Here is a 25725-nt window from a genome sequence, read left to right as displayed (position 1 = left end):
CTTTAGTATAAGACTCCAGAGTCTTTAGTATAAGACTCCAGAGTCTTTAGTATAAGACTCCAGAGTCTTTAGTATAAGACTCCAGAGTCTTTAGTATAAGACTCCAGAGTCTTTAGTATAAGACTCCAGAGTCTTTAGTATAAGACTCCAGAGTCTTTAGTATAAGACTCCAGAGTCTTTAGTATAAGACTCCAGAGTCTTTAGTATAAGACTCCAGAGTCTTTAGTATAAGACTCCAGAGTCTTTAGTATAAGACTCCAGAGTCTTTAGTATAAGACTCCAGAGTCTTTAGTATAAGACTCCAGAGTCTTTAGTATAAGACTCCAGAGTCTTTAGTATAACACTCCAGAGTCTTTAGTATAAGACTCCAGATTCTTTAGTATAAGACTCCAGATTCTTTAGTATAAGACTCCAGATTCTTTAGTATAAGACTCCAGATTCTTTAGTATAAGACTCCAGAGTCTTTAGTAAAAGACTCCAGAGTCTTTACTAAAAGACTCCAGAGTCTTTAGTAAAAGACTCCAGAGTCTTTAGTATAAGACTCCAGAGTCTTTAGTATAAGACTCCAGAGTCTTTAGTATAAGACTCCAGAGTCTTTAGTATAATACTCCAGAGTCTTTAGTATACGACTCCAGAGTCTTTAGTATAAGACTCCAGAGTCTTTAGTATGAGACTCCAGAGTCTTTAGTATAAGACTCCAGAGTCTTTAGTATAAGACTCCAGAGTCTTTAGTATAAGACTCCAGAGTCTTTAGTATAAGACTCCAGAGTCTTTAGTATAAGACTCCAGAGTCTTTAGTATAAGACTCCAGAGTCTTTAGTATAAGACTCCAGAGTCTTTAGTATAAGACTCCAGAGTCTTTAGTATAAGACTCCAGAGTCTTTAGTATAAGACTCCAGAGTCTTTAGTATAAGACTCCAGAGTCTTTAGTATAAGACTCCAGAGTCTTTAGTATAAGACTCCAGAGTCTTTAGTATAAGACTCCAGAGTCTTTAGTATAAGACTCCAGAGTCTTTAGTATAAGACTCCAGAGTCTTTAGTATAAGACTCCAGAGTCTTTAGTATAAGACTCCAGAGTCTTTAGTGTAAGACTCCAGAGTCTTTAGTATAAGACTCCAGAGTCTTTAGTATAAGACTCCAGAGTCTTTAGTATAAGACTCCAGAGTCTTTAGTATAAGACTCCAGAGTCTTTAGTATAAGACTCCAGAGTCTTTAGTATAAGACTCCAGAGTCTTTAGTATAAGACTCCAGAGTCTTTAGTATAAGACTCCAGTGTCTTTAGGGAAAGACTCCACAGTATGTAGTAAAAGACTCCACAGTATGTAGTAAAAGACTCCACTGTCTTTAGTAAAAGACCCCACAGTCTTTAGTAAGTCTTTTTCTAAGCTTTAGTAAAAGACTCCAGAAGCTTTAGTAAAACTTTACAGGTTCCTTATTAAAAGACTCCAAAGTCTTTACTAAATTACTCCAGAGTCTTGAGTAAAATACTCCAGAGACTTAAGTAAAGGTATCCAGGGTAAAAGACTCCAGAGTTCTTTTGTAAAAGACTCCAGAATTAAACTAAATAGAGGCCTTTGATTGAAGCTAAAGTTAAACTTAATGAACGCCTACGATTGAAGCTATATTTTAGCTATATAAAGACCTACGATTAAAGCTAAAATTTAACTATATAAAGGCCTTCGATTGAAGCTAAAATTGAACTTAAGGAAGACCGAAGATTGAAGCTAAAATTTAGCTAAATCAAGACTACATAATGGGCTTCGATTGAAGCTAAAATAGAACATAGAGTGGAACAATGATTGCTAAAATTGAACTTCATAAAGACGTGCGATTGGAGAAAAAACAGAATTCCATAAAGTGCTTGGATTGAAGCTAAAATTAAAGTTCATAAAGACCTACTATTGGAACTAAAATTTGACTTAATGAATGCCAACCATTGAAGCTTAAAATTAACTTAATGAAAACCTACGATTGAAGCTGAAATTGAACTTCGTAAAGACCTACGATTGAACCTAAAATTAACCTTCATAAACACCTACGATTAAAGTTAAAATTGAACTTAATGGAGAAATACGATTGAAGTTGTAATTTAACTTCATTCAGACCTACAATTGAGGCAAAAATTTAACTTAGTGAAGACCTACGATTGATGCTAAACCTGAACTTCATAGAGACCTACAATTGGAGCATAAATTTAACTTAAAGAAGACCTGCGATAGCAGCTAAAATTTAAATTCATAAAGACCTACGATTGAAGCTAAAATTGAACTACTTAAAGACATGCGATTGAACGAACTACTTGAGGCTAAAATTATAATACTTAAAAACCTGCTTGAACTACTCATAGACCTACGATTGAAGCTAAAATTTATCTACATAAAATCCTACGATTGATGCTGAAATTTAACCACATAAAGACCTACGATTGATGCTACATAAATTTATACTGAAGGACCTGTTATTGAAGCTATAATTGGAATTGATTAAGACCTTCAATTAAAGCATGAAGTGGACTGCAACTGCTTGAACAAAACTACAGAAGGACCAACAATTGATCTATTGAAGGACCTACAGTTGAGCTACAGAAGACACATTTATCTACTTTTACAATTGATCTTCTTCTTCAGATATTGCTTTATAAATTTGTTTCCCCTTTACAAAATAGTCTTTCAATTTCCACAACTACTTATTTTCCACATTTTTATAATACATTCTAAAGCACACGCTCTCATTTTTATTGCTTCGCAAACCATTTATAACCTGCCACACACATATATAGTTGCAGCAACTACTCTTATACGAAAATTGCATTTTTTTCCTAAAGATTTTTGTTAAACAATTTTCTATTATTTATTTCATTTCATTTTACAAATCCATAAGTTTTATTTATTTGTCTCTTAGTATCTGTCTGCAATTCAACTACTTAAAATTCAATTGAATTTTAAATGATTGCATTGAATTTCATTGTTTGTAAATGTTGTAAAGACGAAAGCAGATGAAAAAGTGAAAAAATCAACAAAAAACTAAACGACTTTGGAGTTTTAGCTTCTTTTGGCTCACACTTGGCGAGAAAAAGGATGAGCAGAATAGCAGCGTAAAAGCGTAAGACCACAGGTTTAAATTTCTGTTCACAACACTTGAATTTATGAAACTTTTAGTATAAATTCAGATGGCTGTCAATAATACTAAATTGTTGGGCATCAAAATGTGGACTATAAGTTAAGTTAGTACTGCTGAGTTTTGAAATATGAGAAATTCATATTCAATACAATATCCGCTTTATATTTTAAGATTTCATATATTTGTCGCTTTTATTGTAGCTGGAATCTTAAAACTGTGAATTTATTCTCAACTTGTGCTGACAATTCTTTAAAAACTTAACCCGTTGCAAACATTTATATAACATTTCTGTATAAGTAGTTGTACGTAAGTATTTTGTCATCACAATTGTTTATTGTAAACCCCAGCTAAATTTAAAAAACAAAAACACAAAAAAAGACAAATATATTTTTTTATTTATAACATAATATTGAATTTCAAATGTTTGTTTGTTTAGTTTTTGTATAAAGTTCTCTTGGTCATTGTTTTCACTGTCAGTAGTAGATAGACAGTTGTAGGTTATATCACTCTAGGTGGTCTGCTCTCTACAAATACACAAGTAAGTCACAATATATTTACTCGAAAGAGTGACAAAAAAGAAAAACATTTTGAAACAGACATTAGAAAAAAAAAAAAATTAAAAACGTTACTAAATACTGCCACAAGGGATTTAATGTAATTAAATTTTTAATAAGTTTATTTATCAAGTAAGTTTTTTTTTATTTGAGAGTAAATTTATTCAAAAATTTAAACTTAATTCACAACTGTCATAATTATGTATAAAGAATTGTTATTATTTTTTTCTAAAGTTTGGCTTAAATATTTTAATTGACTGGTTCACATAAAAGTATTGGGTTACATTTGGATATGTTTGACAATAAGAATGGTACAAAATTCAATATGTAAAGGAATCTAAATATTTATCACAAGTACCGCTGAACAAGAACTGACGTAGAACCTGAACTTAAAGTAGAACTGAACTAGAACTGAACTAGAACTGAACTAGAACTGAACTAGAACTGAACTAGAACTGAACTAGAACTGAACTAGAACTGAACTAGAACTGAACTAGAACTGAACTAGAACTGAACTAGAACTGAACTAGAACTGAACTAGAACTGAACTAGAACTGAACTAGAACTGAACTAGAACTGAACTAGAACTGAACTAGAACTGAACTAGAACTGAACTAGAACTGAACTAGAACTGAACTAGAACTGAACTAGAACTGAACTAGAACTGAACTAGAACTGAACTAGAACTGAACTAGAACTGAACTAGAACTGAACTAGAACTGAACTAGAACTGAACTAGAAATGAACTAGAACTGAACTAGAACTGAACTAGAACTGAACTAGAACTGAACTAGAACTGAACTAGAACTGAACTAGAACTGAACTAGAACTGAACTAGAACTGAACTAGAACTGAACTAGAACTGAACTAGAACTGAACTAGAACTGAACTAGAACTGAACTAGAACTGAACTAGAACTGAACTAGAACTGAACTAGAACTGAACTAGAACTGAACTAGAACTGAACTAGAACTAGAACTGAACTAGAACTGAACTAGAACTAGAACTGAACTAGAACTGAACTAGAACTGAACTAGAACTGAACTAGAACTGAACTAGAATTATGATTTTGGACTTTTCTAAATATTACTTGATTATCTAAACAATTTCTTATTAAAGATTAATAAGATGTAATTACTAACTATATCAAATTATCTTTTAAATTGCTTTCATGTTTCGAATATTTATCAAACTATTTATTGCTCCCATTACAACAAATCAACATTATTTCAATTTATTAGTTAATTATCGCAATTATCTATAAAATCATAAGCTAGAAACATTATAATAGTTGGACGTTGACAGTTTGAGAGCAAATCATTGTGACAACTTAAACATTTGCTGGGTATTACATTTAATCCTCTTTCTATTTGCAATAAAATAAATAAATATTAAAGTGAATTGAATTGAAATGAATTTATATTGATTGCAAATTATGATTGTATTAATCTAATTATCAATGTCAGAAACAATTGTCTCAAATGATGATGATAAGTTGTCATTTTAAACTGTTAAAAACAAAAGACTTAAGACACAATTTTTTTGTTGTTTTGTATAACTTCTAGACAAACACACTGCAACAGTGCACTTGAATGCAATGCAGAGCGATCTGCAGTCTGCTGCTATGTAATGAATGCAAGCAAAATGTTAAAATGCACTCACATCAACATGTTTTCAGACATGTTTATCTCTCAACAACCAAGATCTTGTATATTTAATCGATTTTAGAAAAATTGATATTGATCTGCAAAATAATACCTGTTTGAGCAAAAAAAAAAATTGATCTGTATTAAAGTTTGAAAGTTTTTTTCACATTGGTTGGCTGTGGCATGATTTAATCTTTTAATCTTGCAGGCTTTCTCGCTTGGCTATTGCACCAGCACAGTGCAATATAGATTTGTTTGTTGTTGCCAAATGTTTGTATTTCTGTCTGTATTTTGAAAGAAATGATGCACATGTTGCATTTTAAATACAACACAGTGTTTATATCAAAGAGACAAACACGCCCCCTGAGACCATTAAAATGGAAAAATCTTTATATTTAAACACAATAACATAAAAAGCCAACAAAAAACCATTCAACAAATACATTTGAAAACTGTTTAAATAAAATCAATTAGTTGTATTGGTGCTTGAAAACGAACACAAACTAAACTCTAATATTCAGCTACAATTGTATTAGTCTTTGGTTTGTTAATACAAGTTTAAATACAGTTTTCTTTTTTACTCTTCTTTTTTTTTTGCTTTGCTCAATAAATTTATTTGTATGCAGGTTGCTGCTGCAACAATTGAAGATGAAATTGAAACAACAAATAGAGAAACAAACAACATGTTGTTTTGTGTCTGTTCACCAAGATGTTTAACAAATGATAGACTTTTAGCAATCATTTTATTGGTGTCGCTGATAATCATCTTCGCATACATAATATAACAAATCAAATTATACAATGTATTAGAGGAGCTAAACAATATAATAAAACAGCAACAAAAGCTAGAAAAACAAATAATGTTTAATTTTTATATTTGCTGGCAACATGTGGCCATGTTGGTCTTTGGTCTTCGATCTTCCAATGCAGGCAGCAAATCATCATTAGAAAGAGATAAGATGAAGTTGACATGTATAACATGCATATTGATGTTTTCTTCTTAACAATTTGTAATAACTACTTGGTTTTACTTTTGATGCAATAGAAATGAAGCAAACATTGTATTGCTAGTTGAACTAAACAAGTAACATAGTATCTATTGTTCTAGTTCAGTTCTAGTTCAGTTCTAGTTCAGTTCTAGTTCAGTTCTAGTTCAGTTCTAGTTCAGTTCTAGTTCAGTTCTAGTTCAGTTCTAGTTCAGTTCTAGTTCAGTTCTAGTTCAGTTCTAGTTCTAGTTCAGTTCTAGTTCAGTTCTAGTTCAGTTCTAGTTCAGTTCTAGTTCAGTTCTAGTTCAGTTCTAGTTCAGTTCTAGTTCAGTTCTAGTTCAGTTCTAGTTCAGTTCTAGTTCAGTTCTAGTTCAGTTCTAGTTCAGTTCTAGTTCAGTTCTAGTTCAGTTCTAGTTCAGTTCTAGTTCAGTTCTAGTTCAGTTCTAGTTCAGTTCTAGTTCAGGTTCTTCCATTACAGACTTCCGAACTACATCAGCTGACCCAGGAGGTGAAGGTAATCGACCAGACGTGTGTTCGCTGAATGGGCCCTGAAGCAGTTCGAAACTGACCTTAATTTTCATCAAATGGGCGATGAGGCCCATTTCTATAAATGGGTATGTTTTCATTATTTTATTTCAATGCTAATAAAGTAATTGTCAGCCTTTTTTTAAATATTCCAGATATTTTTTGGAGAAAATCCTATTTCTGCCATTCATAACATTGAAAAGTTTTAAACAATTTATTCATTTAACTATTATTGTTTATAAACTTGATGTTAATAACTAAAAGAGAAAAAAATTGTCCCCATAAAAGTCTTCAGTTTGACAACACTACATCATCATCATTTCAATGGACTTCTAAAGATCTAACCACTTCATACATACATTTTGTATAAATGTATTTCTATTTTTGCCAACTTTATAAATTTTTTCTGCATTTATGTACCAAAATGTCACATTGACATAAAGTTAGACTGAAAAGTAAGTAAGGAGTGAGATCGAAAAATTCTTAACATACATATATGTTTATAAAAAAGAAACCACTAAACTTACAGCTTTAATTTTTTTTTTATTTGATTGAAATTATTATTACAATTTACAAAAAAAATTATTTTTATAGTTTTAATCACTAGTGATGAAATTTTGAACCTTTTTCGGAAACCCTTCCATTAACGTTTTTATAGTGCTTTCTGTCACTTTGCTCGAACATGTAGTCCATCTCCGTTTAAAATCTACCACACTTTTGGACACCTTTTTTGTACTCTTCAATTCTCTTTTAACAAGAGCCCAATATCTCTCCACTGGCCTTAGCTCCGGGCAGTTTGGAGGATTTGCCTCTCTTGGTACAAATACCACATTATTGTTCTTGTACCACTCAAGGGCTTGTTTGCCATAGTGACAGGATGCCAAGTCAGGCCAAAAATAAGTGGACACATTATGAAGTCTTATGAATGGAAGCAGCCTTTTTTGTAAACATTCCTTGATGTAAATTTCGGTATTTATAGAGCCCGTTGTAACAAATGAGTGGCTTCTTTTGCCGCAACTGCATATTGCTTGCCATACCAAGAACTTTCTGGGAAATTTTGTCTGCTTTTGGGTCCTAAACTTTTCTTCAACATTCCCTCGAGCATCAGCAACATAAAATTTTTGACCTGGAAGTTGCGAAAAATCTGCCAGAACATACGTTTCGTCATCCATTATGCAGCAAGAATATTTTTTTATAAAACTTGACTTCAATTTCCGTGCTCTGTTTTTGGCCTCTAAATTTTTAGTAGCGTTCCTGTCAGGAACTTTTTGAGCCTTGTATGTTTTTAAACCTGCATTAGCTTTAACTTTTCGTACCAAATAGTCCGAGCACTGAGCTAACCGGGCTGCTTTCCTACCGGATGTGTTGGGAGCTCTTTTGAAAATGCGTTCTATTTTTTTGGCTTTAGAAACATCATGTGGACCATTCCTTCTACCTGAACCAGGTTTTCTATCAACTGACAAGTTCTCCCGGTACTGTTTAATAACATTGGAAACAGTTTGACGGCAGACCTTTGTATGCTTGGCCAACTTTTTGTAAGACCAAGTTGGGTTTTGTTGAAAATATTTAATAATTTCAGTACGCACTTTTTTCTGGTCACTCATTTTAATCAGATTAACAAAAAAATTAATATAATTGACATTACACATAATAACTGACATGTTTTTCAAAGGTAACTTGATCAAAAAAAAATTCAAATAATACTTGGGTTAAAAAATGTAATGAAAAACGTGTGTTAAGAATTTTTCGATCTCACTCCTTATGAGTACTAAATATTGACAGTAAAACAACAATGTACTAAAACTGCAACATTTTTTTTTTTTTTGTTTGTTTTGTAAACAAAAAATGAGTTACAGACAGTATAATGAAATGGATGTTTTATGTTTGAAAATAAATGCAATATGACATGTGATGATATTGAAAGTTGAATATGATGTATTGGCAGCAAATTTATAGAATATTTATTTTGTAAATAAACCAATAATGCAATATAAAAAATGGTGAAATATGGACACAAACATAAGCTGAGGCTTTAGTATATTAATATTGGCTTAAGATCTTAAAAATTATGGATTTATTAAATAAGAATTAAATTATAGACAAAACTGAGATTATTATTAAAGTGTATTGTAGTAGCAAACAGACCTCGATGTGTTTTGTGAACTTATTTATTCAATTTATATTCAAAAGAGTGTTTCTTAGTGTTTACTTACTTTATTGTTTAATCCGTTTACTTTATTGAAAATTTTTTTTTTTTTTATAAAACAATTTTATTTTATTTATTTCTTTATGTTTTCTTCTAAATTATAAAAAAATAGACTCTTATTAGAAAAATATAATAAATAATTATTTCAAATAATAATATAAAACATAAAAAACAAACATTTCTTTTTTTTTCTTTCATTTATTTATAAATTAAAAATAAAAAACAACAAAAAAAATTTAAACTAAATAAAATTTATATTAAAGAATAATAAAATTAAACTAATTTAACTAAAATTTATAAATAATTTAAGTATTTTTTAAAAATTTAATAAAAAAAAAATCTCTTTAAATGGCTGAAATAAAAGTAAAAGGGGAAAAGGTACTAAATGTGAGCTAAAAGTACCAAGGAATTATTGTGATAAGTGTATGATTAGCTAAAATTATAAATAATTAAGAGAATTTTTATTTTTGACTATGTATTTTGAAAAATGCTAAAATAGTTTTGAAAATTTACAAATTTTGAAAAAGTTGTCGTTTACAAATTTCTGGTAATTATTTAAACTCTTGTTTTTATAATTTGAAACTAAATTTTAATTTGGCTAGCGCAAAAAAAGTACTATTTAAAAGCAGCTCTTTTTTCATAATTAACAAGTAAGAGAGCTATATTCGGCTGTGCCGAATCTTATATACCCTTCACCAAATTATACTTCAAAATAAGAATTTTAAATATTTTTAGGTAAACAAAATTTATTTTTTTTGCAGTTTTTTCATTTTTTGGAAAAAAAAATTTCGAATTGATTTTTTAAATTTTAATTTTTTTTTAAATTTAAAATTTTTTTTTTTATTTTTTTTTTAATTTTTTTTTATATTTAGCGGAAAAAAAGGTTGGTGAAAAAAAACGGATTAAATTTTTTTTCCGATTTTGACCCATTGTAGGTCCAAATTACTATAGTTTTATATACGTCATTGCAAAGGTCTTTGAAATATCTATCATTAGATATCCATATTGTCTATATTAATGACTTAATAATCCAGATATAGGTAACAAATCGAGGTTATCCTGGTTTTTTCCTCATATTTCAGCCATTTGTGGACCGATTATGCTGATTTTTAATAGCAAACTTCTCGAAAGCATGTCCGACAGAATTATTGAAGATTTGGATCCCGAAGATATCTGGGGCCTTCACAAAATTGATTTCAACAGACAGACAGACAGATGGACATGGCTTAATCGACTCCACTATCTATAAGGATCCAGAATATATATAGGGTCGGAAATGAAAAATGTAGAAATAACAAACGGAATGACAAACTTATATATATCCTTCTCACGAAGGTGAAGGGTATAAAAAGTATTATTTAAGAATGTATTTTTAGTAATTTTGAAAAATTACTTTTTTATAATTTGGAGATAGTAATTTTTCATACAGCACTTGTCTTATAATTTTGAAAAAGTGCAGTTTCCCATAATCGTGAAAAAGTACTATTTAAAAAAGTGTCATTTTCCATAATTGTGGAACAAGTACTATTTATACCACTATTTTTCATTAAAAGGTGATATTTTAGAAAATGCTTTGTGTTATAATTTTGAAAAAATATTATTTAAAAAGCACTATTTTAGATCATTTTCAAACTGAAATTACTATACTTTTTTGTAAAGAATAATAATTTTTTTTAATTTCGAGAAAGTAAATTTTCGTATAAATGTGAAAAAAGTACTATTAAACAAGTAAGAGAGCTATATTCGACTGTGCCGAATTTTATATACCCTTCACCAAAATATACTTTAAAATAAAAATTTTAAATATTTTTAGGTAAACAAAATTTAATTTTTTTTTCAGTTGTTTTTTTTAATTTTTTTTTTTAAATTTTAAAAATTTTTTTTTTTTAGTTTTTAAATTTTTTTTTTTTTTAATATTTAGTGAAAAAAATGTTGGTAAAAAAAAAAATTCGGGATAAAAAATATTTTTTCCGATTTTGACCCATTGTAGGTCCAACTTACTATGGTCTTATATACGTCGTTGCACAGGTCTTTGAAATATCTATCATTATATATACATATTTTCTATATTAATGATTTAGTAATATAGATATGGGTCAAAAATAGAGGTTGTCCTGGTTTTTTCCTTATATCTCAGCCATTTGTGGACCGATGTTCTCGATTTTAAATAGCAACCGAGCCGGAAGAATTTCGGAGATATTGATAACTCCGAAATTCTTACATTCGTGTATGTAAGTTATTTGGGGGCTTCAGAAAGTTGATTTCAACACACAGACGGACAGACGGACATGGCTATATCGACTCCGCTATCTATAACGATTCAGAATATATATACTTTATGGGGTCGCAAATGAAAAATGTAGAAATTACAAACGGAATCCCAAACTTATATATACCCTTGGCACTATGGTGAAGGGTATAAAAAGTATAATTTTCTATAATTGTGGAAAAAGTACTATTTATATAATTAATTTTTTATTATTTTGAAAAATGTTAAAATAATTTTTATAAAGTACTATTTTTGATCATTTTAAAAAAGTGTTATTTTATGATATTGAAAAAATTCTATTCAGAAAGGCCTTTTTTGAATTTTGAAAAATTTAAAAAACATTTCTGTTTTAAACAATTTATAAAAGCATTACGTTTTATAATTTGGAAAATTTTAAATTAATTTTGAATTATTTGAAAAAAGTACTATTTAAAAGAGTACCATTTTTTCTATAATTTTAAATAATACTTTATATACAAATACCTACATTCTTTTATTATTTTTAGAAAATGTTAAAATAGATTTGTAAAAAATTCTATTCAGAAAGGCCTTTTTTGAATTTTGAAAAATTTAACAATTTTGAAAACATACCTGATAGTTTTAAACGAAAAAGGATAAACATAAAAAACTTTTGAAAAAAGTACTATTTTAAATAATTTTGAAAATTTAAAACATTTCTGTTTTAAACAATTTATAAAGGCATTACGTTTTAGAATTTTGAAAAATTTTAAACTAATTTTGAATTATTTGAAATAAGTACTATTTAAAAGAGTACCATTTTTTCTATAATTGTAAAAATACTTTTTGTACAAATACATTCTTTTATTATTTTTAGATAATATTAAAATAGATTTGGAAAAATACTAGTTTGGCATTTATTGTAAAAAAGTAGTATTTAGAAAGAACTAGAAAAAGTATTTAGGAAGAATCATTTGGAAAAAGTACTATTTAAAAAATAGTACTTTTTCCTTATAAGGATCCAGAATTTGGTCATTTCGTTTGCAATTTCTACATTTTTGATTTCTGACCCTATAAAGTATATATATTCTAGATCCTTATAAATTGCGGAGTCGATTAAGCCATGTCCGTCTGTCTGTTGAAATCAATTCTGAAGACCCCAGATAGCTTCGTGATCCAAATCTTTAATAATTCTGTCAGACATGCTTTCGAGGAGTTTGCCATTTAAAATCAGTAAAATCGGCCAACAAATGGATGAGATATGAGCGAAAAACCAGGACAACCTCGATTGTTGACCTATTTTTGACCTATATCTGGATTACTAAGTCATTAATATAGACATATGGATATCTAATGATAGATATTTCAAAGAACTTTGCAAATATAAAGCCATAGTAAGTTGGACCTACAATGGGTCAAAATCGGAAAAATATTTTTTAACCCTATTTTTTCACCAAAAGTTTTTTTTCTCTACATATTAAAAAAATATTAAAAAAACAAAAAAAAAGAATTTTAAAATTTAAAAAAAAAAGAATTTTAAAATTTAAAAAAAATAATTTAAATTTAAAAAAAAAAAATTTTTAATTTAAAAAAAAGAAGTTTTAAAATTTGAAAAAAAAAATTCAAAAAAATGTTATTTCCAAAAAATGTAAATGTAAAAAAAATAAATTTTGTTTATCTAAAAATATTTCAAATTTTTATTTTGAAGTATAATTTGGTGAAGGGTATATAAGATTCGGCACAGCCGAATATAGCTCTCTTACTTGTTTTTATTAATTTTTAGAAGTACTATTTGAAAAGCAAATATTTTTAACAATTTTGTAAAAGTATTATTTTGAATAATTTGTAAGACATTACTTTTTAAAATTGTTTAAATTTTTTTAATTTTGAAAAAGTACTATTAAAAAAAATAAAATTTTTAATTTGGTTAAAAAAATTATGTTTTCATTAGTTAAGAAAGTAATATTTTTTACTATTTATTAATTTCGACAAAATTTTTGATAATTTTTAAATTGTACCATTTTGAAAAATGTATTCTATTTTAGTTCAATAAAATCTAATAATTAAGTGTTTTATGTACAAATTAATTAAAACTAACAAGAATTGTTAGTTTCAATTAAATTCATCATTTTTATTTTTTTTTATAGACTTTGGTACTTTTATTAACTAATTCTGTAATTTAGTACCTTTTACCCTTTTACCAATATCAGTAATTTTTCATTTCTTTTCTTTTCTTTAAAATTTTGTACATTTCTCTTATTTTTGTTTCTGGCACCATTTTGTCTTTAATTTTTGTTACTTTAAGCTCAAAATTGTTCTTCATAAAAAGTCTAGTTAATACAAAACCAGCAAGTTAAAAACAATTTAAAAGCTTATGGCACAAATGGGAATTCCCAGGTGTCAAGTGTATATACAAGATTTGTGTTGTTTGTTTGTTTTTAAACAAGAAAAATTATAAAATTAAATAAAAAAAAAATAATAACAAAAATATAACTAATAATTAAGCTAATCTAACTATTTAAATACAAATAGTTTTTAAGCAAAAAAATATATAAATATTACTTAATTAACTCCTAAAATTTAAATTAAATTAACTAAAAACACTGGGCTTAGTTTGTTTTTGGATTAGATTTAAGTAAAATAATGACAAAAAATACTGGTTTTTTAAATAAATATTAAAAAGAAAAAATAATTTCAATTAATTAAATTTAAATTACAAGGAATGTATTTATTTTTTTGTTCTAATAAAAAATTTGGAGTATATTTTTAGGCTTTAGTTTTTAAAATTACTAAAGCATACTTTCGTTATGTTCTTAATAACTGAAGCATACTTTAGGGTGTTTGTATATATGTTTCTTTAAACATTCACCCCGTTAACGTTTGCGTTGTTCTCACCAAAGTCAAATCCAATGGTGTGGTTTTTGTTAATACATTGACAGGTTCATTGTTGGTTTCCTTTAATTCCGGACTCAAACTCTTTTGTGGACTCTCGGGTGTATGACTATGCCTTGACTTAACCGACAAATCTATGGGCTCATCTTGCAGCTCCTCCTGCTTAACCAGACTTTCGTTGCTATTTTTCAGGACCGCTGGTATCATAAAGCCAGGCGGTGTCCCCGCTGTAACTGCAGGCGGTGGTGGTGGCAATTGTGTGAAATGGAATGGTGCAAATGGACTTAGGGGCTCCGAATGACTACGAAATATTTGCAAAAACTGCTGTCGTCTGCGCTCTCTTTCATCCGAGTCTTCATCTCCATTACTATCGTTCAATGACTGATGGGCTGAGCTGCAGTTGCGCTCATTTTTCATGGCTGCCAGCGCATGATGATGATGATGGTGATGATGATGACTGTGTTGACGTATACTATTATTGCTGGTGCAATCATCGGTAGGATCTCCGGCCGAGGAGGCTCCCGAATCACTGGGTGTATCACTGAGGCGGGATTCGTTGGTCTTGTGGGTGGCTGCATCATTGCCATTGAAATATTTGGCGGGATTAAGAAAGTTAGACAAACTATTGGGCGTTGCTGCATTCGAGGCTGGTATCGTTAGGGTGGCCTGTTGCTGTCCTATGGCCGATTTAATGCAGGGATTTGTTTTGTCTTGATAGGTTTGCCGCGCATGTATTTGATGCAGCCTCGCCAGTTGTTCTAAATTATTGGCATTGGGATTTTGTTGGGAGTTGCCCGCATTTGTTTGCTGCTCTTGCAGCAGACAGTGTATTTTGAACCAGTTTGATCTGCGGCCATAGCGCGAACCACTCTTCGACATGCCCACCAGCAGACATTTACGCAGACGACAGGCTTTACAGGCGGTACGATTCTTTTTGTTGATCACACAGTCTCCGTTGTTCTTGCAACCAGCTATGGCGGAAATGTTGTTGTAGGTGCGGCCAAAGAAGGACTGAAGGAGAAAATAAATTTTTAATAAATAAAGGATTTTTTTGTTCGGAAATATATTTAAATTAAAAATAAAAAAAGACCTTTTACAACACAAAGTCTACAATAAAAAAATCTATAAATGAAATTAAATAAAGATTTATGATTGAAATTAAAATAGGACAATAAAAAAAGAAGAAAAAGGACTAAATAAAATGTATGATTTAACCAAAAAAAAAGTCATTTTTGAAGCTAAAACAGAACCAAATCATCATCAATAAAACCCTATAACTGAAGCCTATGAACAAATGATCAATGATTAAAGAATAATTGATTAATGGCTACTATTTAAGCTGAAATAGAACAAAATAGAAGCCAAAACTGAACCACAGATCTACGATTGGACCTAAAATAGAACTTCATAAAGACCTCCGATTGAAGCTCAAATTGATCTTCATTAAGACCTTCGATAGAAGCTAAACTTTATCTTCATATTGAAGCTAAATCTGAATTTCAGAGAGGACTACGATTGGAGCCAAAATTGAACTTCATAAAGACCTCCGATTGCAGCAAAAATTTAACTTCATAAGGGAATACGATTGAAGCTAAAACTGAACTTCAGAGAGACCTACAATTGGAGCTAAAATTGAACTTAATAAAGACCTTCGATTGTAGCTAAAATTGAACTTCATAAAGGCCATCGATTGAAGCTAAAACTATATTGCAGAGATAGCTACGATTGAGGCTCAAATTGATCTTCAATAAGACCTTCGATTGAAGCTAAAATTTAACTTCATAAAGGAATACGATTGAAGCTAAAACTGAACTTCAGAGAAACCTACGATTGGAGCTAAATTTTAATTTCACAAAAACCTGCGATGTTAACACTATTATTCCTTAATTTAACTTCAAATAGACCTACGATTGAAGCTCTAATTGATCTTCATTAAAGCTAAAATTGAATTTCATAAAGATCTACGATTGAAGCTAAAACTAAACTCTATAGAGACCTACAATTGAAGCTAAGATTCAGCTATATAAAGACCTATGATTGAAGCTACAATTGGACTTCAAAAAGACCTACGATTGAAGCTATGATTGAACTACATAGAGACGTACAATTGAAGTTAAAATAGAAATTCATAAAGAAGTAAGATTGATGCTAAAACTGAAATTCAGAGAGACCTACGATTGGAGCTAAAATTGATCTTCATAAAGACCTTCGATTGAAGCTAAAATTCAATTTCATAAAGACCTTAGATTAAAGCTAAAATGGAACTTCATAAAGACCTACGACTGGAGCTAAAATTTAACTTCATAAAGGCCTACGATTGAAGCCAAAATAGCTTCAAATAGACCTGCGATTAAAATTTAACTTCACAAAGACCTACGATTGAAGGTCAAATTGAACTTCATTAAAACCTACGATTGAAGCTAAAATTTAATTTTATAAATACCTACGTCCCTGGCAATTTTCAACCATTTTTTCCAACACGAGGTCATTTATATATACGTTTTTAGTTATCAATTAGGATCTTCATTTAAGCTGTTTTCAAATTAGATAAAATAAATGCACGTGCGAAGAAGCGTGTCGAATTCTTTAAATACTTTATGGTTTATAGTACATAATACCTAAAGCGTTTACAAATTCCTATAATTTTAATAAAAATGTTTCTAGTTCTAAAAATATAAAACATCGTTTCACAAAAATGTTGTTCATTTTCTATAAGAAAACATTAAATTTAAACATTATTTAATGCAGCCATAAAATTAAATGGCACATTAAATTAAATTCGCAACTGACTACTGTAACGAACAATCACTAATACGAATAATAGAAATAAATAGCTTAGATATGCTTAGAAACATAAGAGTTTGGTATATGGGGGTAGAGGAGCAGTGGTTCCCAATTTTATTGAGAATGAACTAGATCGTAGTGGCAAATAAAAAGAAGTTTTCAGAACGAGGATGATGAGGAGATCGTGAAACACATTAAATTTTGAGTACTTTCTCTTATAAAATTTGTCGGTTCTATTGAAGAGGGATGTCAAATTGCTGATCGCCTTGATCGCACCTTTAGAGGATCGGTTTTTCTTCTTTCACTACAAGACCTTTAAATGAACCCTAGTGAGTCATACAATCTTTGCTTTACCCCATTCTTCTTAAAGTTTAAGAATTGTTTTAAAATCATACAACAGATTCACCTGATCACTACCATAACAAATTTCAAAAACTAATAGCAAACTAAAGAATAGAATATTAAAATGCATTAATACCTATATAACTAAAGACATGCTAAACTATGAATATGAATCTAAAGATGAATATGAATATGGAAAAAAAAGTCAAGGTCATTTTATACACACTCGATTACACTCTGTGAAGCTCTGCTTAGATGGCTAATAAAATACACTGACTGCTAGAGTCATGTATGTTGTCATTGTTATGCAAAAATGATTGTAAATCAATACTAAATCTAAAAAAAAGCAAAGCAAAATAAAAACAAAACAAAAACTAAGTAAATGGTTAATAAAGCTAGAAGCTCTTTACTCCTACAGCACTTTATCTAGCTAAAAACGTTTTTACTACTCCCTCCCCAGTGCTCTTCTCTAAGTAATTTGGCTTAAAAGTTTCTAATGATATTGTTAATTTATTAGTTGAAACAACAACACTCCTTAATGAAGATGATAATAATAATGACGATGATCTTCTTCATGATGATGAGTTGAAAAGATCATTAACTTAATCAAGCTTAAGCAGCAGCTGTTTAGTTTAGCAATAAGATTTAAGATGATGCTGAGGTTGAGGCTGTCTCAGCTAAATCAACTTACTTAAATAAATTCTCTATATATTTATTTAGTTTTCGTGTGCTAGTAAATAGTATGTGTACTAACTAACTATACAGCCAAAGAATTGTAATTAAATTTAATTAATTTTTAAAAATTGTAAATTTAATGTAAATTTATGTAAATGTTAACACTTGTAAATCTTTTTAAAATAACAAAACGTTTTTATTTGCAAAAAACAAAATAAAAAAAAAACAAACAACTCTAGTCAAACACATAAATAACAGGGAAGAGTAAAGAAATACTTTTTTAAACTAATGCTTTAACTTTCAACTGGAAAGTAATTATTTGTAATTACAATTTAACTAAACAGCCTATTAAATGGCTTTTAGCTTTTAGTAGCATCTCAAACGAAAAAAAACTTGCTTTGCTATTGCTATATTTATGGCTTTGTCTCTGTTATTATAACAAAATTATAGATAATGCGAAATAAAGTACGCTGCTGTAAGTGATGAAAGAGCACTCTCTAGCTTTTAAATAGTAATTTTTAGTAGTTTTATTTTTTTGGTTTAAGTGCGAAATAATTAATGTTTTAATGAAAGGTGCTCTGCTCTATTTTTGTTGGTTTTTTTTTTGTTTAGCAAACTATATTGTTCATGTTAAAATGTTTTGTTTCATTATTATTATTATATACTTTGCTTTGTTTCTGAATAGTCAGCAAGTTATAATTAAATAGTGATTTAAAGAAAAAGTTTCTAAAACTTAGTTAAAGAAAGAAAAAAGGATTAAGTTTGCTTAGAGGCAAAGAAGTAGTATAACATAAATTAAGTAAAACTTAGAAAGTTTTATTGGAAAGGAAATATATAATTCAATATAGCTTCTTCTTTATGAAGTTCAATTTAGCTGCAATCGCAGGACTTTATGAAGTTCCATTTGAGCTTCAATCGTAGGTCTTTTTGAAACTCAATTTTAGCTTCAGTCATAGAACTTTATGATGAACAATTTTAGCGCTCTTTGTGAATTTCCAATCGCATGCATTTATGAAGTTCAATATTAACTTCAATCGTACGTCTTTGTGAAGTTTAATTTTCGCATCAATTGGAGGGCTTTATGGAGCTCCTTTTTAGCTTCAGTCATAGCACTTTATGATGATTAATTTTAGTTTTAATCTCGGATCATTTTGAAACTCAACCTTAGGTTCAATCATAGGTCTTTGTGAAGTTCAATTTTAGTTTAAATATTAGGTCTTTATGAAATTCAATTTGAACTTCAATCGTAGGTCTTTAAGAAGTTCAATTTTAACTTTAAACATAATTCTTTATGAAGTTCAGTTTTAGCATCAATCGTAGGTCTCTATGAAGTTATATTTTAGCTTCAATTGTAATCCTTTTTGAAGTTCAATTTTAGCTTCAATCGTAGCTCCTTATGATGTTCAAAATTAAATTCAATCATGGGTCTTTATGAACTTCAATGTAAGCTTCAGTCGTAGATCTTTATGAAGTTAAATATTGAATAAAGTTATTAAAAACTCGCAGGTCTTTATGAAGTTCAATTCTATTTTCAATCGTAGATCATTATGTTCAATCATGAAGTCTTTTTGCAGTTAAATATTAGTTCGATTCGTAGGTCTTTATGAAGTTCAATTTTAGCTTCAATCGTAGGTCTCTCCAAAGTTAAATTTTAGCTTGAATCGTAGGTCTTTATTAAGTTAAATTTTAGCTTCAATTGTAGGTCTTTTTGAAATTCAATTTCAACCTAAATCTTAGGTTATTATGAAGTTCAATTTCAGCCCCAATCGTACGTCATTATGCAGTTCAATTTTATCTTCAATTGTACGTCTTTATGAATTTAGTAGGTCTTTGTAAAGTTAAATTTTAGCTTCAATCGTAAGTCTCTTTTGAAGTCCCATTTTAGATTCAGTCATAGAACTTTATGATGATCAATTTTAGTTTTAATCTCGGATCTTTTTTAAGTTCAATTTTAGCTTGAATCGTAGGTCTTTATAAAGTTCATTTTATTTTCAAAAAATTAATCGTAAGTCTTTATGATGATAAGTTCAATAATAGGTCTTTATGAAGTTCAGTTTTAGCTGCAATCGAAGGTCTTTATGAAATTCAATTTGAGCTTCAATCGTAAGTCTTTAAGAAGTTCAATTTTAACTTCAAAGGTAGGTCTTTATGAAGTTCAGTTTTAGCTTCAATTGTAGGCCTTTTTTGAAGTTAAATTTTAGCTTCAATCGTAAGTCTTTTTTAAGTTTAATTTTAGCTTCAGTCGTAGGTCCTTATAAAGTTCAATTTTAGCTTCCACCGTAGGCCTATCTGAATTTAAATTTTAACTTCAATCGTAGGTCATTATGAAGTTCAATTTTATCTTCAATTGTACGTCTTTATGAATTTGAGCTTCAATCGTAAGTCTTTAAGAAGTTCAATTTTAACTTCAAAGGTAGGTCTTTATGAAGTTCAGTTTTAGATTCAATTGTAGGCCTTTTTTGAAGTTCAATTTTAGTTTCAATCGTAAGTCTTTTTTAAGTTTAATTTTAACTTCAGTCGTAGGTCCTTATAAAGTTCAATTTTAGCTTCCACCGTAGGCCTATCTGAATTTAAAATTTAACTTAAATCGTAGGTCATTATGAAGTTCAATTTTATCTTCAATTGAACGTCTTTATGAAGTTAAATTTTAGCTTCAATCGTACGTTTTTATGAGGTTGAATTTTCTCACCAATTGTAGGACTTTCTGAAGTTAAATTTTGGCTTCAATTTTCGGTCTCTATGAAGCACAATTCTAGAATCGATCGCAGGTTTATATAAAGTTAGATTTTAGCTCCAATCGTAGGTCTTTTTGATGCTCAGTTTTAGCTTCAATTGCAGGTCTCTATAAAGTTCAGTTGTAGCTTCAATTGTAAGTCTGTATGAAGTTCAATTTTAGCATCAATCGTAGGTCTATATGAGGTTAAATTTTGGCATCAATTGTAGGTCTATATGATGTTAAATTTTAGCTTTAATCGCAAGTCTTTATGAAGTACAGTTTTATCATCAATCGCATAATCTTCATAAAGTTCAATTTTAGCTTTAAACGTAGGTCTTTATGAATTTCAGTTTTATCTTCAATCGTAGGTCTTTATATAAGTAGTTCAAGTTTTGCTTCAATAAAAGTTCAGCACACTACATCAGGAACATAGGCTGTGTACTTGGAATCTTCAGTTATCTCTGTCCCCTGCTGTACGTCTCAGTTCGTTGAAAGTTTTCCCCATTTTGGTGACGATTGTACGTCTCCAGGTCCTTTGGGTCTTCCTTGGCTTCTAAACCCTTGCGGGTTCCACTCTTTGGTTTCGTGGCAGAAATCTGGCTATAGTTTTCGAAATGTAGGATCGGAATGGGAAGCATTACTCCATCGTCAAATACAACAAAAGCTTGCAAAATCATTGGAAGCTACTAAAGCGGCTATTTCAAAACGACTTCGAGTTGAAGGATTCATCCAAAACGAAACGAATTTGAGTACCATACGAATTTAAGCTTAGGACCTTGAAATATGATTGTGAGTGTCTGAAATTCAGCTTGAACTCTATAAAAGAAAATCATTTTTGCAACGAATCATAACTTGTGATGAAAAATGTATCCATTACGATAACCCAAAGCGTAAGAGATCGTATGTGAAGCCCGGCCAACCAGCTTAGTCGACACCAAAGATAAAATTTTCATATCGCTAAGGTAATGTTCTGTATTTGGTTGGACCAAAAGGGTCCTATAAGCTGTTGAAATCTGACCAGACCATCACATTGAACCTGTACCGAAAGTAACTGATTCGTTTGGCCAAAAAATAGCCAGAATATGATGCCAGCCATGAATATTCTATTATGACAACACTCGGCCACATTATGCAATACCTGTTAAAAACTGTTTAGAATGAAGTGGTTGGAAAGTTTTGCTTCACCCACTTTATAGTCCAGACCTTGTGCCGTCCGACTGCAGTTTGCTTTGATCGATGCAGAATGCTATCTCTGGGATACGTTTCTCTTTAGAACAGAGTATCCAAGATGAGCAGTTCATTTGGCTCGGAATATGATATCAGAAAGATGGGAAAAGTCATAGCTAACAATGGCCAATCAATCCTGCGAAAAAATGTATTTTGTATGTTTCAAAATAAAATCTTCAATTCAATATTTCGAGTTCATATGGTCTATGTTTAGGTCTTTATATAAATCATTTATAGTTTCTATAAAACATCTTCATATAATATATTTAATTGTCTTTGTTTCCCTAGTTATCTCTTTTAAAGTCTCTAAAAGTCCTTGTTCTGCAATTACTTACTATTAATCGTTTTTGAATCAAGCTGCAATTTGACCTCATTTTCTCTAAAATTCAGATATTTTTTACAAAAATTTTCCCACACTAGTTCCCATAATTATAGCTTTAGCTAAACAAAAAGACAATATAGACCAAAACCTTAATATTAAGATACGAATATAAAACCGTTAAGTCACTAATAACTGTGCAAAAAGCATCAAACTTTTACTTTTTTTTTAACTATTTTAGTTTTTTTTTTCTTCAAAAATCAATAAATGATCTTGTATATAGAAAAAAAAAATCTAAAAAAAGTTTTAATACAATAGCAACAAAGTAAATCGATTTTTAATTAACCTGCCCTGCAGAGCGAGCAAAATTTTTGTACTGAAAATTATAACTTATCAAATGATGGGAAAAAATCTATATTCAATGATACCACCACACAACCAACTACAATACAATCTCATACATTATTGTGTTTATTTATTAGATTAACAATGGAAAGCCCCTGACTGAATGAGTGACTGTCAGTCTGTCCCTCCGTCCGTCCGTCCATTACTAAAGCTTCAATGAATATGATCTTTATTCAGTGTGTTGTTATTGAATTATAGGGAGAGATAGCAAAGAAATAGCAGAATTCAATGAATATTTATTGTTATTATAGAAAATGCAGTCAATCAATATAAAATTACATGCGTATTAGATGATTTTGCATAAAAAATTGGCTTAAAAGTATAAAAGACTTGCAAAAAAATAAGTTAAGATTTAAGGTGAGAACATAAAAACTGATTTAGTTTAGAGGAAGTAATCCAGGCAAATGAAGAATTGATAGAACTGGAGGCCTGTCTTAAACTTTAGCTATGAGTTGGCAAAATTTTGTTAAACACTATAAAGAACTAAGGATGATGACTCAGAAATGTTTTAGATTTCTATTAAAAACTTGTTATAATTTCCTGGCTTGATATACAAACCAACAGCCAAGATCTACATCATTAGTTTCTAACAATGAAATTATAAATTAGTTACGCACATTTTGTAATTGAAGCTTAAATCGTTTATTAATGTTTCAGTTCATTTTTTTCCTTCTTATTTTTTATAAATTGATATAAAGTTTCTTTTGCTTAGTTTGCCTGTATTATTAAAGCCAGAAGCTATAATTTGTTTTCAGCTTTGTGGTATTTTTGTTGCCTTCTTCTCTGGCCTAAAGTCTTAATAGGGTTATAAGTTATAAATTGTATATTAGATTTGGTAATATGGGTAGCACTTGTAAAACAAAATATTGGACAAAGAAAAAGGCTAAATAGTTTCCAATATTCTGCGGGCTTTTATAACACTGTTAATATTTAGCCAAAAAAAAAACCATAATTAATTATAAGAAATATGTTTTTTTCTTGCTTAAAATTAAATATGTTTTGTCTCTGTTAAATACAGGTGTTAGCGTGAACTAATTTTATGTTTTAGATTTTTTAACTTTAATCATAAATAAAAAACTTTAATGAAAATTAAGAAATTAATTCCTTCAGGGCGTAGCAAATGTGACCAAAGAGTTAAAAGAGGTCAATAAACCAGACACCAGTTTAATGTCAAACTTAGCCTCAATCATAGATTTGTATATAATTCAATTTCAGCTTCGATCGTAGATCTTTATATAGTCTAACTTTAGCTCTAATCGAAGATCTTTATAAAGTCGAATCTTAGCTTCAGTCGTAGATATTTGTTTATTCCAAGTTTAGCTTTAAATATAGTCTAATTTTAGCTTCAATCGTAGATCTTTGTACAGTCCCATTTCAGCTTCAAGCTTAGTCTAATTTTAGCATCAATCGTAGATCTTTGTACTCTCCAATTTTGGCATCAAACATAGTTTAATATTAGCTTTAGTCGAAGATCTTTGTACAGTCAAATTTTAGCTTCAAGCTCAGTCTTATTTTAGCTTCAATCGTAGATATTTAAACAGACCAATTTTGGCTTCAAGCTTGGACTCATTTTATATTCAATCGTACATCTTTTTACAGTACAATTTTAGCTTCAAGCATAAACTAACTTTAGCTTCAATCGTAGATCTTTGTACCGTCCAATTTTAGCTTCAAGCATAGTCTAATTTTGGCTTCATGTGATACATCATTAGATTTGTTTCTTTTAATTTAATTATTTATTTCTTAAAGCATTAAATAACTCACCTTACAACCCTCACAGGTGAAGGCGCCAAAATGAAAACCAGCCGCTGGTTCGCCGCAGACTTTGCACAGCTGGTTCATCTGAAAAGATAACAAATTAAATAAATTATTAAGTTATTCAAACAATTGAATTAGTTTTGTATAAAAAAAAATTAAACAAATCAAACAACTATAAAGGCTACAAGACAAATAATGTTGGTCATATTCTGATAAAATTTTCTATAGCAACCATGGTCACATTCTGATCAAATTTTCTATAGAAAAGATGACCTGAGACTGACCAAAGGTGATCGCAGACTGATCACAGGCTGATTCGCTTTTCTATAAGATAAATAATCACTGACTGATAGATTTTACACAAAAGGTGACCAGAGAATGAGCAATTTTAATGGGTTTAGCTATCAACTATAGAAAACATGATCACAGTCTGATAAAATTTTCTATAGAAAACATGATCGCAGTCTCATGATCACAGTATTATCAACTTTCCTATAGAAAACATGATCACAGTATGATCAACTTTCCTATAGAAAACATGATCACAGTATGATCAAATTTTCTATAGAAAACATGATCACATTATGATAAAATTTTCTATAGAAAACATGATCACATTATGATAAAATTTTCTATAGAAAACATGACCACATTATGTCAAATTTTCTATAGAAAACATGATCACATTACGATCAAATTTTCTATAGAAAACATGATCACATTACGATCAAATTTTCTATAGAAAACATGATCACATTACGATCAAATTTTCTATAGAAAACATGATCACATTACGATCAAATTTTCTATAGAAAACATGATCACATTACGATCAAATTTTCTATAGAAAACATGATCACATTACGATCAAATTTTCTATAGAAAACATGATCACATTACGATCAAATTTTCTATAGAAAACATGATCACATTACGATCAAATTTTCTATAGAAAACATGATCACATTACGATCAAATTTTCTATAGAAAACATGATCACATTATGATCAAATTTTCTATAGAAAACATGATCACATTATGATCAAATTTTCTATAGAAAACATGATCACATTATGATCAAATTTTCTATAGAAAACATGATCACATTATGATAAAATTTTCTATAGAAAACATGATCACATTATGATAAAATTTTCTATAGAAAACATGATCACATTATGATAAAATTTTCTATAGAAAACATGATCACATTATGATCAAATTTTCTATAGAAAACATGATCACATTATGATCAAATTTTCTATAGAAAACATGATCACATTATGATCAAATTTTCTATAGAAAACATGATCACATTATGATCAAATTTTCTATAGAAAACA

The 25725-nt window shown here is 29.4% G+C and overlaps 1 protein-coding gene across 1 annotated transcript; it reads right to left on the bottom strand.

Annotated features, from left to right (window-relative positions):
• Positions 1–14129: 14129 nt before the first annotated feature.
• Positions 14130–24466, bottom strand: eg (eagle). The gene is made up of 2 exons (XM_065505637.1): positions 24389–24466; positions 14130–15167 (listed from the first exon to the last, which is right to left on the bottom strand). The coding sequence occupies exons 1-2, from the start codon at positions 24464–24466 to the stop codon at positions 14130–14132; spliced, it is 1116 nt and encodes a 371-aa protein (XP_065361709.1).
• Positions 24467–25725: the final 1259 nt, after the last annotated feature.

Source organism: Calliphora vicina, chromosome 3 (assembly GCF_958450345.1).
Source record: "Calliphora vicina chromosome 3, idCalVici1.1, whole genome shotgun sequence".
NCBI lineage: Eukaryota > Metazoa > Arthropoda > Insecta > Diptera > Calliphoridae > Calliphora > Calliphora vicina.
This window is presented reverse-complemented; position numbering and strand designations above follow the sequence as displayed.

What these genes read in the sequence shown, in the direction of transcription:
- eg (XM_065505637.1), bottom strand. Translation starts at nt 24,466, where the DNA reads ATGAACCAGCTGTGCAAAGTCTGCGGCGAACCAGCGGCTGGTTTTCAT. An exon ending in TCACCTGTGAGGGTTGTAAG is followed by an intron (nt 15,168 to 24,388) that starts GTGAGTTATTTA and finishes TTTCTCCTTCAG; the next exon opens with TCCTTCTTTGGCCGCACCTA.